The sequence below is a fragment of the Vigna umbellata genome, chromosome 7 (genome assembly GCF_029865625.1).
Source record: "Vigna umbellata cultivar VRB3 chromosome 7, Vumbellata_1.0, whole genome shotgun sequence".
In the NCBI taxonomy this organism is placed as follows: Eukaryota; Viridiplantae; Streptophyta; class Magnoliopsida; order Fabales; family Fabaceae; genus Vigna; species Vigna umbellata.
Genome location: NC_142171.1, coordinates 43482721 through 43503026, shown reverse-complemented (window position 1 = coordinate 43503026; position 20306 = coordinate 43482721). Strand labels below are relative to the sequence as shown.

The 20306-nt window shown below is 34.6% G+C and overlaps 1 protein-coding gene and 1 pseudogene across 1 annotated transcript; one reads left to right on the top strand and one right to left on the bottom strand.

Moving 5' to 3' along the window:
- The first annotated feature begins 5891 nt into the window (after positions 1–5891).
- Positions 5892–7000, top strand: LOC124830099 (metalloendoproteinase 2-MMP-like; annotated as a pseudogene).
- Positions 7001–18321: 11321 nt separating this feature from the next.
- Positions 18322–19718, bottom strand: LOC124830084 (metalloendoproteinase 2-MMP-like). Its single transcript, XM_047303717.2, has one exon. The coding sequence runs from the start codon at positions 19657–19659 to the stop codon at positions 18526–18528; it is 1134 nt and encodes a 377-aa protein (XP_047159673.1). The 5' UTR covers positions 19660–19718; the 3' UTR covers positions 18322–18525.
- Between the last annotated feature and the right edge of the window lie 588 nt (positions 19719–20306).

Genomic DNA, 20306 nt, shown 5'->3' with positions numbered 1-20306 from the left:
TACAATGTTAATTGATGTCGAAAATTACCATTTCCTGACGTTAATTAACATAAAAAATTAAACAATTTTCAATGTTAATTAACGTCGAAAAATGACAATTTCCAACGTTAATCAACGTCTTTTTTTGCCATTTTTTCAACGTCAATTACTCTTTTATATTTTTTAATAGTGATCCATTTTTACAATTTTACGAGACCTGAAAATCAGAAAACCAACCAATGTAGTCTAGTTGTTTACATTTTATATAGCATGAACAATGAACTACAAGCTATAAACAAAAGTTATCACAAGTGAATGGTGTTATAGTGAATATCTATAGTTAGTGACTTATGTATTTGTTTTACAGGTCATTTCATGTGGCTGAATGAGTTACAAAAGGAAGTGATTATACTATAATACACTTTGACTTCCCTTAATGGTTTAGATATCAAGTATGTATATGTTTTTATTAATTCTAAAAACAATTGGTATAACACTTGTAACTGATGCTGGTTTGACGTATTTGTAAGTTCATAACCAGCCATTAAGTCCCATAATTCAATATTTAAGGGATTTGTCAAATTGGCCCATGAAATACGTCAAAGAATGACATGCATATTTTGTTAATGGGTACAAGTTTTACACTAATGCATGGTCCAAAGGAAAGAAGACTATTAATTGTGGTGTCACTACAAAAAAGAAGGACATTATCAACGACCATGATCCCTCGCAAACAGTCAAATTTCGTCAGTAATGCCACATTACCGACAGATAAGCGACGACTATTTTTTCATCGATAAATATGTTGTCGGTAACTATTCCTGACAACTATGATGATTTCTATAGGATTATTCATAAAATTTATGAGCTTAAGTACAATACTTCAACTTCTCCAAAGAGAGTAGTTCTTTTTTATTGTAAATGGTTTGATCCTTCTAGGAGTTGAACAAAAGTTGATCCTAGTTATAATATTGTTGAAATTCAAATGATTTTAATACACCACCCATTTGATCCATTCATAATATTAGATAAGTTTATTATGTCCAATATCAAATATTTTGCAACATTGATAAACGTAGTTGGTGTGTTATAATAAAAACCAAGTCTAGGGGTCACATTGAGTCAAATGATGTCAAAGAGCATATTCCTTACCAAATTGATGAAATGTCACATGCCAATGGAATTATACAAGTTGAAGGTGTATCCGCGTTGCGCGACTTCGATGGTGATGATGAAGAGTTGGAAAGACAAATACAAGAAGATGAAGAAGAAGAGGAACAACAAGACAACGACAAAGAACAAGAACTTGAGGATGATGAAGAAGACGACGATGAAGATAATGATTATTAGGATGATCATAGTGACGATTCCAACAATGATAACAATGATAATGATGAGGGCGATGACGACTATTGAATTAGAACAACCTTTGTGTTATGCCATAACTACAAATTGAAATACAAACATGTACATATGCATGGAAGTACAAAGTTTTAGTATATATTTTGCTATTATAAGTTATTTTTTGATTATTTGTAATAACATCTTATATTCTTTCTTTGAGTTAACTAATTTATATTACAGAAATATAACGAATCCTAGTTGAATACTACAAAAATAATAGAGATGTTACTATTCTTCAATATTTTGTTGAACTTATTTTTATATTTGTTAAAAAGAATCATATGATTATTTATATTAATTTGGTATTAATGATGTTTAAAGGAGTTAATTTAGTATTATCTGTCGTTGGTTCATTTAAAGTGATATCATTTTTTCACTCTTATCTTTTACATTGTTACATTATGACATTATTTACATTGTTACGTTATGACATTATCTAAAGGATGTGGCAACACCAGTATAAATGATACCTGAGTAAAAATAAGAAAATGTTTGCTAGACCTAAAGGAAACATAAAAAATGAGATATTTTATTTATAATTTATTTTTCAAGCTTTTTTTTCATGTAAAACTATCTTTTAAATTGTTATAATCAATTTCTTTTAACATTTATTTTTCAACAGATAATAAAGTTAATCCATATAATATTTTTGAGACATTATTAATCTTAAATAAGTGTTTACTTCTTTAGGTTTAAGAATCTCCTATCAAAACGTGGTGGCATTTTTTGTAGTTTACGCGAATTTATACGCCTCGGTTCAAGGGGACCCGAAGCATATAAGGTATATTACCTCAGTTGATAGTAAAATCGATGCCTAAAAGCCCACCTTTCCGCCTGACAGGTCTGAAATTTGAAGTCTGCGTAGAGCCTATGGCTTCAGTTCGTTCAGAATCGGTGCGAAACCATGTTTATGCCTCGGTTTAGGCAGGAACCGAGGCGTATAACCATTTCATATTTTTTTTTAATTTTTTTCTTAGGACTATGTGCCTCGGTGGAGAGTAGAACTGAGGTATATATGAATGTATTGCGTCTGTTGAGAGTAGAACCGAGATAGTATTGCTTACCTCTCTTCAAAAAAAGATAACCTACAGTGTTTCATTTCCTTCCCACTGAACTGCCCCGCTGCTCCGCCCCCTTCCTCCACGGCGTTCATTTTTGTCGTGGCGTCTTCTTCTTCTTGGTAAGTTTAAAAAGGAGAAAAGAAAGAAAGACATGGTAGCACCATAAGAAAATTCCTTATTCTTCTATTCTCATTTTTTCCACTGATTCCTGACCTACACAAATCACAGGATCCACAGTATATCATCTGCATCTTCTATCTTCTTCTAGTGGAGAACACACCAGAGGGGGATTCGAGACCTCTTCTCCTTCATTCCCCTTTCTCTGCAATTCTTCTACCCCTCACTCGGTGAGGTTCCGACGAGCATGAACAACAATGATTAAAGCTTCCCCGCGCTACCCCATTCGAGCTCGCTGCACTTCCTCCGGCATCGGAGCTCACACCCTCGTCACCGTGATAGATTCTAGTGAGCCTCATCCAACAACAAAGGCAACAACTTCACCGTGGCCACCAGTCTTCCCTACGAGCGCCTCCCTGTCACGCTCCCACCAAATTCTGCATCTGTCAGCCCTAGGTTGCTGCTGCCATTTCTAGTGAGACCTAACCACACCATTTCAATCCTCTATTTCGTGTTGCTCTGGGTCCGCGTCTTCCTCTCGTTGTCAGCCCGCCTCTGGTGAGCCTCGGATCTCTTCCCGGTTAAAGGTAAGTGCAGCTCGCTTCGTTCCTTTTCTCTCGCTCTATGTTTTGGTCCTTTGTTTTTTTCGATTTGGTGTCTTATAGATTCAAAGCCTCAAGCGAGATTATAGCATGCCTTTCGTTTCACCATTTTAGGGTCTCTGAATCGCAGTAAAGGGGATAAACTGCCTCGGTTAAGAGGAAACCGAGACATAAAGTCGTGCAAAAAAAAAATTAAAAAAAAATCATACTGCTTCGGTTAACTTTGAACCGAGACAAAATCCTACCATTTTATGTCTCAATTCTGAACCGAGGTAAAAGACCTAAATATGCCTCGGTTCAGGAATCGCTGCCTATGGGTAAAAATAACCGTTGTCGTTTCTCCTAACTACACTAGTGTATATACAAAAAAGCAAGAGGGACAAAAACTTAAATTTATAAAAAAAAAGTCACATAAAAAATAAAAAAGAAAATAAATATTAATTATAATATATTAAAGATAATTAATCATTATCTTTTTAATAAACAAAACTATACTTTACTGAAATAGTATTTTAACTCATTAAATATTATTTTTAATACCAATAGAAATTAACAGAAACTTATAATAATAAAGATATATTAATACTAACAAAAATTTTAAGGTGTTTTTATTCTTAAACATAATTTTATAATTAATTTAATATACTGAAAAAATTTATGCTTTTTCTCAAACATAATTTTATAATAATTTAATAGACAAATATTAGTACTAAAATAATTTGAAGCCTTGCTTTTAGATCTAAAAAGTGTTTTACCTGTTTCACCTTTCAATCACTCCTGTTTAAAATTTTGAATTAAAAGTATAACAATCTCTTATACGTGTGATTAGGTTTTGGTTGCATTTCTCTAATTATTTTTTGTTTAAAAAACTTATAAATGATATTAAAGTCAAATGTCGATTTTAGTGATCCACTTATTCTTTCTTGTTACATTCTAGTAATGTTCCTTTATATTTTATAATTATAATGATATATTGTAGTGTAATAGACAAAACATGTCATATGAGTGTGGTTACTACATAATGTATTGGATGATGACCATTATTCATACTCATATTACAAGTGGATGAGAAACGATAATATTTGATTTTATTGAATTTTTTTCTCTATAGTTTAGAATTCATATACACTATTTGAAATAACTGTGTCTTCAATTATATTACATCAACTCTCGAGAAGTCCCTTAAATATATAAGGAAACCACTTGAAAAATATATAATTCAACCCTATAATAGTATGTAGATATTAAGATATAGTAGGTTAACTTTGTAAATTAGATTGATTTATGATTCTAAGTTGATTTAATGTTAGATTTCTATGTACATTGAATCGATTTATGATTTATAATAATTTTCATTCAAAATACGCTTTTGAATTGCTCTAGACAATTTTTGTATATTCAGGTCTATTTCTGTAATAGAGATTGTTACATAAACAAACCTGTCTTTTAAAAAAAACTAGAATAGCCATTGGTTGTGATCATAACCGAGGTAGTATGGAGTTTATAACATCAATTTTGGCTACAACCGAGGCATAAAATCTGACAAAAAAAAAATAACCTCTACTAACTCGGTTCAACCCCTAACCGAGGCAAAAGGACCCCATACTGTCTCGGTTCAAAGGAACTGAGGCAATAAACCCTTGTTGTAAAAAAAATTTTAAAAAATTATATTAAATATTCTTTACCGTCTCAGTTGCATTTGAACCGAGGCAAAAATTTATCTCTTTTTGCCTCGTCTGTATATATTTCGGTTCGTTAATAGTTATGTATAGGTAAAAATAACTATTGTTGTATGTATATTAGTCCATATGAAAAGTACAAGTTTACATGTGAAAAGTCTTATGAATCTATATAATTTTTTTAACAAATATAATCTCATCATTTAAAAAAACAAAAAAAATTGAAGAATCATAAATAATGAATAAATAATTGTGGTAAAACTTGGAAGCAAACAGGGTTAAATATTGTTTCGGATGTGTAGGGTTGTGTCGTCCAATATCTCCACGTCCTCCTCTGCTCGTACTTCGTATGTCCGGTCCTCCGTACTCGCTCCTCAATTTCCTCTTCAGTCCGCGGTGGGAGACTTGCGAAAGATTCTCCAATGTCAAAGTCAGTTGAGAGCAATGACGTTTTTCTATCGAATAGTAATAAATGTGCACTAAATGCAACCTATCTACCACTTACCTTGGATCTGTATTTATAGTTTTCGCTATGGGCTTGGGATTAGTGAAAAGTTAATCACGGCCCAAATTCAGTCCAATAGCTTTTAACCTCAACTTACCTTAAACCTGACTAATTAGCAGTATGGCCAGCCGATCTCCTAAGTTCAACTTTTGGATCGGCCGGCCCCTATGGGCGTCATGTGTAACAAACGGCGTGTCCGGCCAGCCTTCGTAGTGTATCTGGCTGATGAGGTAAAATCACAGCCGGCCTCTATGGGCGTCATGTGTAACAAAACAGCATGTTCGGCCGGCCTTTGTAGTGTAGCCAGATGATGAGGTAAAATCGCATGATCTCGGACGTCTGGACGTCCGGTTTGTTGCATCGATCCTTCGATAACGAACCAGAATAGCGCGTTTAGTCTAATGTAGACGCCCGACCTATCTGGCGTCTGGTCCCTAGTGATACGCATATGAAAAAAAATAATAATAAAATAGTCGAATTCGAAACCCTCACCCACACCTTCCTCTATATATTATTTCCCAATTCTTCTCATATCCACCAATAACTAATCATATCTATCAAAATGAAACCAAACCTTTTCGCGTTCCTATTATTGTTCCTTCTCCTTCTCCACCAATCCCTTTTGGTGAAGGCGGGTCTTCCTTTTTCTAAAATTTCCCCAATGGTATCCAAGTGGTTCAGGGGAATAAAACCGCCTAAACGGATCAAAAATAACTTTTCTCCTCCACAACAAAACCAACCACTAAACCAAATCGAAGGCTTGTCTCGAATCAAAGAGTACTTTTATAAATTTGGCTACCTTCAATTCTCTGAGACATTCAACGATTTTTTGGACCAGCAAACAGTATCAGCCATCGAGACCTACCAGCAAACTTTCAATCTCCAAGTTACCGGCCACCTAAACGACGAGACATTACAACTAATCTCATTACCCCGATGTGCTGTCCCCGACATGAATTTCACCTACAACTTCCCCGAGGCGTGGCCCAAAGCCGGTAACCAGTGGTTCCAAAAGATAAACCTCACGTACGGTTTTCTTCCTACAAATATCCCCGCCAACGCCACGAAAGCGTTCGGACAGGCATTCACGCGGTGGGCGAATGCTACAGGGCGTTTGAACCTCACGCAGACAAACTACGATGACGCAGACATTAAGGTTGGATTCTACAATTTCAATGACGTCGTTGACGCCTATGTGTTTGGCGTCAGCTTTATAAGGGAGGAACCTCCGTTTAACGTGAAGACGGCGGAGATACGTCTCAACGGGAACATATATTGGGCGCTGCCAAGTGAAAACAACAGCTTGTCGTGGGAGAATGATGTTCTGGACTTGGAGAGTGTGACGATGCATGAGATTGGACATGTACTTGGACTTGACCACTCTTTCTTGCATGAGTCTGTTATGTACCCTTACATTTTGCCATCACAGCAACGAAAGATACAACTCTCGAACTTCGACAAGAACAACATTCTTCAACAGAACATTGAATCCAATTCTGATTATCGTGGAAGTTGGAGGGTGCTTGTAATTACCACCTTGTCCCTAGGATTTTGTATATGGTGCTTCTAGCTTGATTGTGGATTTAGAAGCCTATTGGGAATAATATTACTGCTATTTGAATAAAAAAAACTTTACTCCTATTTTAAAAATCATTCACTACTTTTTTAGAAATATAAAAGATTAAGATCATTTTATTTTTATAAAAATTGTCAAATAATAATAACCGATGTTAAATAACCTTTTCTCCAAAACAGAACAGATAATGCAGTTCCACCTGTTTGCATGTTGTGTCCAAAGAAAGCTAATATTATAATTGATAGTATAATTAACTGGAGAAAGACTTAAACTTTCGCATAAGAGCCGCACACAATAAAGCAATGTTTGCACCAAGTTTAACACAAAAGGCCTCGTTCGATTCCATCAAAATATACTCATCATCTTGAACTCAAATCCTTAAAATTAATTTTAAGTTTTTTTTTCTTGTATTTTATTTAATTTTCTCATTTTTTTTATTTTTATTTAAAATAAAACTTATTCTGACATTTAAATCAGTATCAGTTATTATAACAAGTAATAATTACACTACAAGAATAGGCACATAAGCTGTTATAATAAAAAGGATAATGGTAAAAAAAAGTAAGGGTCTAATATAAAATCTATAAGAGTTGGCGATGTTAAAATAATAATCATGTACTCTTGGGTTGGTTAAGTTTCTAAGTGATGTTAACAACTTTTAAAATAAAAAATAAGCTACGTCAACATTTAAATTTGTAATATCTAAATTTTAGCAGATACTAAAACAAAATATTTTTTTCTCAACTTATAAATATTAACACAATTATTTAAAAGAAAATAATCATAATAATAAATATATCTAAAAGAGTTAAACATAATCACTAGACAACCATAAAAATATTTTACCGCATCACCATCTTTCATCATTAATACTTTAAGACCTATTTCTCATCTGTTCACACCAGGTGATTATCAAAAATAAATAAATAAATAAAACTAATAACACACCAAAGATAAGAAAAGAGATAACACGATGCTAGTGTTTAAAAGAAAGCGTTATAAACAATTTAACTCATCACATATTAGTTCAACATTTATAGTATTCTAAAATTCATCTAAACATATAATGTGTGCATTCATACTAATATTTATACTCTAAAGAACCCATAATACAAAAATGTTCTTTACAAAACATATAGGAAATTTGCTTCAATCAGTACACATACAATTGAAGAAGTCATACATATGATAAAAATCTAAGAGCAACCAAAATTTAGTCTAAGACGAAGTTGGACACCCTGGATATGCAGCAGCCAGTGACCATCCATCTTAATCAAAATGAAGCTTTTTGGCTGAAAAATGATGATATATTGTAGTGTAATAGACAAAGTGGGTCATATCAGTGTGGTTACTACATCATGTATTGGATTATGACCACTATTCATGCCCATATTACAAATGGATGAGAAACGGTAACATTTGGTTTTATTGATTTTTTTTCTCTATAGTTTAGAATTCATATACACTAATTGAAATCGCTGTGTCTTATGCAGATATTCAAATCTACTACTTCAATTCTAGAGAAGTCCATTAAATACAAAAGGAAAGCATTTACAAAATATGTAATTCAACTTTATAATAGTATGTAGATATTAGTATATAGTAAGTTCCACATTAGCATATTTATGATTAGGTTAACTTTGTACATTAGTTTGATTTATGCTTCTAAGTTGATTTATAATTACAATTCTATGCACATTGAATTGATTTATGATTTATTATAATTTTCATTGAAAATATGCTTCTAGACTGTTTTCTCTTTGGAAATAGTTTGTGTCTGCTTGGTTTGAGAGAGGTTGTGACCGAAACCAAAATTTATAAGAACTCTATGATGGGTGGTAATTGCATACCTTGTTCAGTGGAAAAAACGTGCTTTTGTAAAAGAAAAATTATTCTTTGATACACCTAAATTTTTTACATTCATTTGACATTATTCGTACTTACTTTTTACTTTCTTCTTTCTTAAAAAAATACAAAATTTTACACTTTTAGAATCATTTTACCCTTGGATTCTGTGTCAAATGAATGTAAAAATGTGTCATGATACTAAAACTCTTTGTAAAATATGAATGATGTTGTTTTGACTCTTTGTAAAATATAGTGCATATTTTGCATTGAAACTAGGTTGTAATTTTCGAGTACAAGTGTCATATGTTTATCGAAAGAGAAGTAGGATACTCAATGGATATGTTAAAAAAATAATATTTATGCTTGAGAAGGTGTAGCATAAGAGTAGTTTGAAAAAAACAATACAAAATTGACATTTTAATTATTATACCAGGCATGTGTACATCAGCTTAAGTATTTGCTTTGCATTCTTGTGCCTTGTTTTAGCCCTTTTTTTTCTAATAATGTTTTTTGGAAAACACGGTGCAAAATCACTAGTAAACATGATGATTGACTTGTTAGTAATTTGGGTCATTTATATATATATATATATATATATATATATATATATATATATATATATATATATATAAAAGTAAGTAATTATGGAATGTGTTAGAGTCATTATATTTTATTAGTCAACTTTATAAAGTGATCTAATTAAGATAAATATGGTTAAGGGTATATTTGTCATGAAAGGTATATTGTGTAGAGACCAACAATAATTTAATTTGTTGAAGAGGCTAAATTATAATTATTGAAACTAAAGAAAATTAACTGTCGGAGGTTATTTAAAGGGTCATGGTCCCCATCTATGAGCACATCGATTCATTCCTGTTTCTTTCTCTTTATCCCCATCAGAAGAGAAAATCCAGAGGAAACTATAAGTGCTTTACATAGGAAAGATAAGAGACCAATGTTCATTATTTGTTCCTCAGGTCTAATCCTTCAGGTACGTTATCGCTTTTCTATTCTAAGGGTATTGGAAACTACTTTGATTAAAGGGTTTATCGCTCATTAATTGTTAATCTGTCAATCATAAATTCTAACATGACTTCGTCATTTGTTCTCATCCATTTTAATCAAGAAATTCTAGATATCACAAACATGAAATTTTATATAAATCGGTCACAGGTCAAACATTTAAATTCTTTCATCTTTTCAATTTATTATTTATTTTATTTATGCATTTTATAAACTTTAATAGATAACTAATGTGCTAAGAGTTTTGTTGGTTTACTTTAGTTATGGAATGCATAAGGTCCGGATTTAACGTGTTGTTAATGGTCATGTGTCATGTTTGGTAATAATTACTATAGTCGAAGGTCTCGAGATGGAAAATTAAAATTGAGTCTATAAAGTCCAGGTTGTAGTGTTTGATTTAGAAACACAAGTATTTGAATAGAAAGACTTGTTATTAATAAATTGACATCAAAGTTTGAATGTTTGAGTTTTCATATGTTTGAGTGAAATATGGTAATTAAAGTCTCTATATAAAGCTTTTTTCTTGATTTATAGTATAATTAAGAGGTGGTTGGAGATGTTTTTTTAGAACCGAAAAACATAACAAACTTTACAAATGTCCAAAAATAATGTGTTGAAAGAAATGCATAGCCCACTACGTCTTGTACGAAGTTGTTGATGAGTCTGACTTTGAGAAGATAACAAGTACAAAATCTTCAAAAAGAAACATGGAGTATTCTAGAAAAGTCATATAAGGGAGATGACCGAGTAAAGCATGTATAACTCCAAACACTCAAGGGCAAGTTAGAAAGCATGAGGATAAAGGAGACAAAAAGGAGTTTTTAAGTACATAACTCGTGTAGAAACCATAGTGAACTAGCTTAACAAAAATGGAGAAACTTTGCTTGTTAGACGAGTTGTGGATAAAATCTTAAGGTTATTAACCGATAACTTCTAGAAAGTGTGCAATTGAGGAGTCAAAGTACTTGTTAACGGTACTGATTGAAGAGCTAGTTGAGTCCTTTGACACATATGAGCAACGAAAGAAGAAGAAGAAGGTAGAGTCACTTGATCATGCACTCCAAATGAAGGTGTCAATTAAAGATGAGAAAAGTTAAGACATTCAAGCCATACTTTACCAAGGAGGTAGAAGAAATGTCATGGAGGTAGGACTCCTAGTTAGGATGAAGAGAGAGAGCGATCTAGCTAACAAAATTGGCATTGATATACGGAAAAAAAAAGCTACTCAAACAAATGTTACAATTAGGTCGAGCATTTTGGTAAAAAAATTCAATTTGAGAATAGAAGGGAAGAAACAATCAACTTTATCACAAAAGATGTAAAAGAGGAAGAAGTATTGTTCATGATGACACCTAGCTCGAGTGTCGAGCACATACAATTTAAAAACTTAGTAAGACATTTGAGTAGCTTAGATAACTCAGTGAAGAGTCTAGATAGCTTAGATAACTTTGTGTGGTATCTTGACATGGGTGCAAACAATCACTTGAGGGAAGACAAGCTTATTATACGAAGGTTAGAGATTGCAAAAGGTGATTTGAAACAAAGAATTGAAAAGGAAGTTAGAGGAAATGCAATTCTACAAGCAAGCTTAAAGAGAAAGAAGTAGGTTTTGGATAAGTGGCGCTTCAAACTTGAACAAAATGTTTCAAGATTCTAAGAATGCTTGCAAACTGAGAAGAATCTTAAAGTTGTATTGGAAGTGCAACATGAGAAGTGGTGACTTGCAATGAATGAGGAGATTTGTGTGAAGTAGGCGTGGGAGTTGTTCGATCTCTCGAAAGGAGATTGACCTATTGACATGAACCCATTTAATAACAATTCAACCATCAAAAAAGCAAAAACTAAGTCAGCCACTGAGATATTAAAGAATTTGATTAATCATGACAGGAGAAAACACATTAATATGTTTTTTCACTTCATTCAATAACAACTAAAGGAATGTCAGGAGAACTCTGTGTTTGTGGCAAGTAGGGATGAAAGATAGAAGAAACATTTAAATTTATGGGATAGTTTTGTTAGAATAAATTTGAATTAACAATTTTAATGGATAATTAATGTGTAAGGAGTTTTGTATGTTTTTTCATTTGTAAAGTGCAAAGTTCAAGAGTTTATTCTATTTTTAGTGGTCATTAATATTTTCATGTTTTATAAAAATTCAAATGCTTGAAGACTTAAAGATGAAAAGTTAAAATTAAGTCTATAAACTTCATGCTGTAATATTTTATTTAAGAAGTGCATAAAAAGTATTTGAATGGAAATACTAGTTACGAACATTTTTTACAAAGTAGTTTTAATAATTGTGATGTTCAAATTATTGTGGTGGTTATTGTTCCTCTATGTATTGAGAAAGAAACCGTGAAGAGATAAATAAGTTGTTTTCCTTACTGAAAAATGCCATATCCCTTTACAATACTTGTTTTTCCCAAACAAGAACGCATACAATTAGAGAATACTTATAGAACCAATACGTGTCAGACAAAGCTCAAAACAACAATTATTGTTCCAAAATGCTCAAAAGAACACGTTCTCTGAATGATATTTCCATAACACTTTGTCCACAATGTGCAATCCGGAAGACTGATCATGCACCCCTAACCCAAATAATTAATATGGGAAATTGCTCGAAAATGCATTCTGGAATGTAAAATGAAAATACAAACTCACTTGTTCTTCGACGACAACAACACTGCATTAGCGGGGCGGCCATGTAGTGTTTGCATGGCAATGCATTGCAGCAATGTTGACACCAACGGTGGCAGACAGCGACTCCTGCAAATCCGAATACCAGCGACAAAGTACAAGTGAACGGAGGAAGATTGGGGTAAAACTATAGGTATTTTGGTCTTTTCGATCTTTACTACGGATGGAGGTGCAGGACGCAAAACATTCCTCTAGATACATGTAGGCCGGATATTCTATAGATGTAGGCAAGTCCATTATAACTACGAAAGGCTTTTGCTTCCTGAACCATCCTTAATTTCTTTGAACACGCTTAAAATTTTCAAAATGCAAATTGTGAAAGTGATTTTCTGATTATCATTTTTAAAACTTTTCTAAAACAATTTCTGAAATTTTTGGAACAAAATTTTAGAATAAAATTTTTGAAATGCATGAAATTCATTACGGACCAAACTCTGTATAATAGAACTTTTGGAACAAACTTTACTAAATGTATGTATTAGTACCTTCTAAAACAATTTTTTTAAATAAACTTTTTGAAACACAAAATATGTTTAGGAAATAATTTTTTGAAATGATTTTTTGTTTAAGTTTTCTTTTTTCTTTAGCGATAAGTTCTTTCATTTTCATCTTCCAACGGTGATCATGATATGATGATAGTAGTGTTGTTAAAATGGGTGGGAACCCATGAGCTAACTTAGTCCGTCACGGGTTTGGATCCAGTTGGACTAAACAAATTTGAAATTTGGGTGTTACTCCCTCCACCACCACCACTTCTCCCTCAACCTTCTCTAAACAAAATTTAATAACAAAAATAACCTTCATTTTGTTTTTAATCATATTTATTTACTTTGAATTCAAACCCTATTTTTCTACCCACCCACTTTTCACTAAACCCCACCACCAACTCTCCTTCTCTTTCTTTTAGATTTCCACCCCTCCAACTCCACCACATCCGTCTTCTAAAAAATAATACATCAAAACATATAAATTACATTATTAAAATATCTTTAAAATTAATAAAAAATAAACTAATAAAAATAATTGGAAAATAAACGTATAATCTTTAAACGGATGTGACCATCCTTCAACGGATGACAACATCCGTTTAAGGCAAAACGGATATCGACATCCGTTTTCCCTTAAATGGATGTTGACATCCATTGACGGATGGTCACATCCATTGAGAGATGGTCACATCCGTTTAAAGATTATACGATTACTTTTTAGGGTTTATTACGCACCTCCTTCACGGTGAATCTTCCCACCCCACCGCACCCCACCACACCGATCTTGCACGTTGATCAATTGCTTCCACCACCACTTACAATCTCGCACACTAACTAATGAAAGTCCACCATATTCTCAGACCACAATTAGAATGAGAAGAAGTGTGAAAAAGAAGAAGAACATGAAGCAAAAAGAGGAGGAAGAAGAGTTCCCACTGCGTGGAGGATTAGAGTGGGTAGAGGTTAAAAAGGATTATAGTGGTTAGAGGCTAAAAGATATTAACCATAAAATTTTATTAAGGGTAAAATAGGAATGAAAAATAAAGAGAGGGGTAAAACAAGGAATGAGGTGGTGGAGGGAGCAAAGTGTGGGGGTGAAGGGAGCAACACCCTTGAAATTTTGGTAGGGTTAATTTAGAATCTGATCCATTAAGAACTCGATTTACTCGAATTAAACCCATGGTGACCCAGGTTGTCTCACCAACCTGCTTGATTTTTTTAATTTATTAATTAACACTCTTTTTGTATTGTATTATAAATGGAGGATAAAGAAGATATTTCAAGAGCAAAATATTATACATTTATTATTCAAGAATCTAATCTTATAAATAAATAAGTGACACAAAAATTATCAAAGTTAGATATTAATTTGTTTTTCTTTTTCTTTTTGCTTTTGGATTTAAGATGATTTTGAATTGTATTTGAATTTTATTGTATTTTTTTTATTTTGAATTATCTTTTAAATTTAACATCATTTTCGATTGAAATTTATTTAAATTTAAATTACAAAAAATATCAGTTATTTTTTTGAAATTAAAAAAAGAAATTGTAATTAAATAATTTAGTAAATCAATTCGTTTAATCCAAAAATTCATAATAAGTAAAATCAAACTCAATTGTTTTTAATTTATTAATAAATAAATTAGATTAAATTAACTCACTAAATAATCAATCCGACCAAACCAAATTCGATCACTTGACAACAGGAGTTATAGGAGATGCTTTAGTACAGATAAAAAATACTTTAATATTTTTCTATTAGTTGTAGTGGTGTAATTAGTAATGATAGACTTGCACGAAGCAACAGCCTTACCGTAAATCACATGTATACAACTCTTGGGAAGCCTATAGTGAAAATATATTATGCAAACATAGGGATTTCTTCCTGCTTGCCATAACCCTATTGAAATGACTTAGGTACCCTTGATTAAAAAATTATTTAGATATTGATTTAAGGTTTATTATTGATTTTCTTTTATTGAAACGTTTGTTTCAAAATGCATAACATGAATTTGTGATTTTTAACTACGAGGGGCACTTTGTAAATGATTGTTTAAATATTTTACACTTTCTGCAGTTGAAGTTATGTGTTTAATATTGGTTTTGTTGTTGTCATTGCTACGTTTTGCAACCTAAAATCTATGTTTAAAGTGATGAGATTTGAATGGATAACAAGTCCTAGTCAGATGATAGAGGATGTAACACTCATTATTTTATGCCTACTTCAAGTGGTGTGGGTAAAATTCCAAACATATTTGTCACTTTTATTTTCTGTATTTAAGTGGAGCTTCTAATTATATTATAGTTACTCCAAAATATTATCAAATTATAAAAATATGCACATTTGGGACATGGATATTTAATTGTTTAGTTTTTAATAAAATATTATCAAACTGAAACAATTTCCACATTCGGGCCTCATTTGATGTTTAGGTGTTTGGTTTTTAATTAAGCTTGGTATAAATATTATATTTATGTATTCCTTTTTGTACTTTCTTTTTTATTTTTTACCTTTTTAATTATAATTTTAATGTATTAATTCATTTCTGCTATATAAACTAGAACACCAAACAATAACTTATTTATTTTTTAATAAATTTCAAATTTTAAATAAATATAAAATTAATTTTATCTACAACTAATATCTTTTAAATGTTGATTGGTTATTGAATTATTAAATATTATATATATATATATATATATATTATATAAAGAATAATATTGATTAAATCCAAACACTCAAATATAATGGGAGAGGCTAGGCTCTGATACCACTTGTAAACACTTTTCGGGAAAATTTCCCAGAAGTTCATCCATCCCTAAATTACTCTAGGCTAAGCACGTTTAACCATAGAGTTCTTATGGGTTAGGCTACCGAAAAGCAAATGCATTTTGGTGATATGAGTAGCCAAATCAATCGCTTTAAGCTATCCTTCAACTGTATAGTCTCATACCTATACAGTCTCTAGATCCCTCTCATTCCGGTCTATGTTCGATTCATCCATGTGTCCCTTCCACTTGAAGCCTGCCAGGAGTCGCTCTTTGTTTGTGCCCCTTGCACTTCGTGCCTCTTGCACCGATGATCACTCCCCACCCTCGTTAGTGCCCGGGTGTCACATCATCACTATGGTCAACCAAGGCAAACAGTTCTATTAAAGCTGGGCCACAATTGGGCTAGCACTTTTATTATTATTGGGCCCGATGTCCAGCGGATGATAAAATAATGGCTTAATAGCCTATTTTGTCCCCAGTTTTGATGAGTAATGTCAATTTAGTCCCTCGTTTTAAAAGTGTTTGAAAGTGGTCTTCAGTTATTAAATTTTGTGTTAAAATTGTCCCTTCCGTTAAATAGAACCAAACGGAGTTAAGGCATTGATGATCTGGCATAGTGCTGATAACGTGTCAAACTAAAGTTACATGTGTGGTGTATTACGTAGTTAGACGTTGACGTGGAAAAGATCCAGAAACCAATTCAACCATCAGCACCACCATCCCATTCCAGAAACAGATCTAAACCCTCAAATCTCTTCCATAATCCAATCAACTAGGGGCAAGTCCACCATATCCTCCTTGCTCCTCTCCACTTTCTCCAATAATACTCCATCCTCCAATAATGACACCCCCACCATCAATGTCACTGCCCAAAGCAAGAAAAAAACCAACTTTCTGCAGCAACCAATTCAACCACCGATTGAGAAGGGAAGAAAACAAGAAAGAAAAAGCACAAGAGAACCACCAGCGGCGACAAGAACAAGACTATCCATGACGGGACTCTGGAGGGTTCCAATCCTGGGTGGGTGTGTGGATTTTCAAGATGTTTGGTGTGGCCCTGACATTGGGTTCTCAGCAGATGTTGTTGCCTCTATCGATTGTGTTGTGGCTCAGAAGAAAGTATCTGCAAGAGGGAAAATTGATGTGGATAAGATTACTCATAGGGAGGTATTCTCATTTCCTCAATGTCTGATTTTTTTTTCTAGTGATTTGGTGCCTAAATCTGTTGAAAACTTTAGCCTTTTCTTTCATCTGCCCCTTCTTTATGTTTCTACCCGGTGGAACAGCCTTGGGCGATATCCTCTGCCTGCGTGACAAAATGGAAAGCCCCACACTCTGGGTTGGCCTAATGGGTTTCGCCATCATCGCCTACTGTCTCGTTAAGAACGTCAAAGGCGCCATGATATACGACATCGTTTTCGTCACTGTGGTGTCATGGTTCCGTAACACCAAAGTCACGACTTTTCCCAACACCGACGCTGGTAACTCCACCCACCAATACTTCTTGTCCGACGCCACTTCCATCGTGGTGGGGTCCTTGCTCGGAACCTCCCCCGTCACGGTGTTCATCGATTCGTCACAGGGATTTAGGAGGGCGGGAGGACGGGAATTACGACGCTGACGGTGGCGGCATATTTCTTCCTGACGTTCTTCTTTATGCCGCTGTTGGCGTCGATTCTGGCGTGGGCGGTGGGGTGGCCGCTGATTTTGGTGGGGGTGTTGATGGTGAGATCGGTGGTGGAGATTGATTGGGAGGATACGAGGGAGGCGATACCGGCGTTCGCGAACTCATTCTGATGTCGTGCCCTAAATCAATTTTTTCCTAATTAAAAACACCCTACACGTTAACGTCTAACTAACACGTCACTACGCATATAAATTTAAATTGACACGTTACCACTCTATTGTGCCAGATCATCAATGCCTTAACTCTGTTTGGTTCTATTTAATAGAAGGGACGATTTTGACACAAAATTTAATAATTGAAAACCACTTTCAAACACTTTTAAAATGAGGGACTAAATTGACATTATTCATCAAAACTGGAGACAAAATAGGCTATTAAGCCTAAAATAATCAAAGATATCTGATTAAAGATCTTGATAAGCGGTTTATGAGCAACCAACCGAATTTTAAGGTAAGTCGGTTTATATTTTATTAGACCTATGCCATTTTAGGGTCCATGAGATAACTTATAAATGCAGGATCAAGGCCAACAGCCAGGTACGTTCCATTCAGGGTCTACTCACACTCAACTCATTCTCAAATATTCAAATAGTGATAATCATTCACTAAATATTCAATCAAGAACCAAGACTCTTCAATCGTACACTTAACTTGGGCGTCACAGTGCCTTTTGCAGGTACCTCCCTTCTCTGTCAAGAAGGCAACCGAGCGATCAGACTGTAGAAGCTGAATGGTCTAGACAGAAGAAGCAGATGAAGCACGTGATTCAAGTATAAAAGAATTAGTATCTCGGTCTCACAAAATCTCTACCGGAAGTGAATTCAATGCGACGGCATGTTAGATTCGTTAACTCGTAGAATCCAAAAACATAGAACCCAAAATAAGATTCGTTAACTCTCTCAGTATATCATTATTCTTTATTAAATTATAACAAAAGAAAAAAAGAATGAAGAATGCTCATGAATGATTCATGGTACAAAGTATACCGTACGTACTCGGACGACAACGAAACCCTATACAAGTATCCGTATGTATGTCCGTGCGTATAACAAACGCACTCCTCTGTACAAAACTAATGACAAAAATCACACGAGCAATACAAATCCTAGGAAGAGGAAGATACAGGAGAAAAGCACGCTCCACGTGGCCTGCACGTGAGGAACACCGTCGCTGGAATCGTTCTCGCGCGAAGTAGAGGGTGTGCCGGTGTAGTTAGGATTGGAACCGTAGAGAACTTGAATCCCTTCAATATCATCGTCGGCGAGTTCGACCTTTCTCGTTTTCGCCGAAATCGTAGGGTACATGATGGCTTCTTCGACTGAGGAGTGTCCGAGGCCGAGCAAATGGCCTATCTCGTGCACCGCCACGGATTCCAGGTCCACGGCGTTCGACACGGAGGCCTGGGTGACGTCGCCGGTGGCCACCCAGTCCTCCTCCTGATCGAGGTGGAACATCCCGTTCGTCGGCGAGAAAGCGTGCGCCAACGTCCCCAACACTCCGTCGAATGGTTCGCCATCCCCGTGTTCACCATTGTAAAATCCTATCCTGATATCCGCAACCGCATACGACGACGCTTCCCTGAACGAGATTGTGGTAACCTCTGCCCATCTCTTAAACGCGTTACTGAAAACGCCCTTCACAGTGTCATCAAGGCCGTTGTCAGGGTCAAAAGCGTAGGTTAGTTCTTCTGTACCCTCCGGCCACCGTGGCATGCCATCAAAGAACGAATAGTGCGCCACTGTGTGGAACTTCGGCGTGGACGTGGTGTTCGACTTACCGGAGTTCATTGTCGTGGTACCGTTGATCACATCGGCCACGCCACACCTCGGGCGCACGATTTGCTGCATCGTAGCGTCATCCAGCTCGCCTGTGATGTTGAGGTTGAAATTTTTCTGGTAGGTTTTGATGGCTTCTTCGAGCTCATCATCGAAGTCGTCGGTGAAGTTGGACGGCGGCGCGGTGGGTATGTAGCCGAAGTAATGGAAGTAGTTTTTGAGATTGGAAAGGCCGTCGTAGGCTTTCCCCCGACTGCATCCGGTGAAGTTGAGATACGCGTTCCACGCGCCGGCTGGGGGCACGTGGGAGGAGTTCCACTCTGGGATTGAGGACACGTTGGGGAATAAACGAGCCGAGACTGGTGAAAGTGTTGTGCTGAGAAAAACTACTACGAACGTTGTTAGAAGAAAGTTGAAACAACGTTGTTGTTGGAGAATGTTCATCGTGTGTTGTTGTTTGAATGAAAAAATAAGAACAACGTTAAGATTTGGAATACGTTTGCCAGACAGATGTATATATATAAGGTGATGGTATGATCGATGTGAAGTTGTGAACCTTGAAGTCTTCGCCAACCGAAGTTGTCTGACAGTGATTCGTTGAAAAGTTCTGAGTCGTGTGAATGGTTCCCGCGGGATGGTAAGCACACGGAAGAAGCCACTATGGGAAACGTCGTCGCACCCTGGTGGTTTTTCGTCACGACAAGAAACTTATGGTTAAAAGCTATAGTTATTATAAAAAATATTGCAAAAAAATTGGATTAATACGTAGTTTATTACTTGCAAGAACCAACATGCTTTATAATGTCTATAATATATATTGAATAAAGAAAATAAGGAGTGCTTTGTTTGACTTTGACATATTCCCTCCAATTATTTGGTTCGGCTTGGATGCCTACAAATGTCAATAATCATTATTTTATTATAGGTTAAAATATTACAAAATCGATTAATGTGAGCGTAATGGTATGTGTATTATATACTCTCTAGAATTCTAAATAAAGAAAGAGTAGGTAATATATAGAGACAAAATACTATAGATAACAGAAGAATTTAGAAATGATTTATTTAAATTTTTACCCAATTAGCATGTA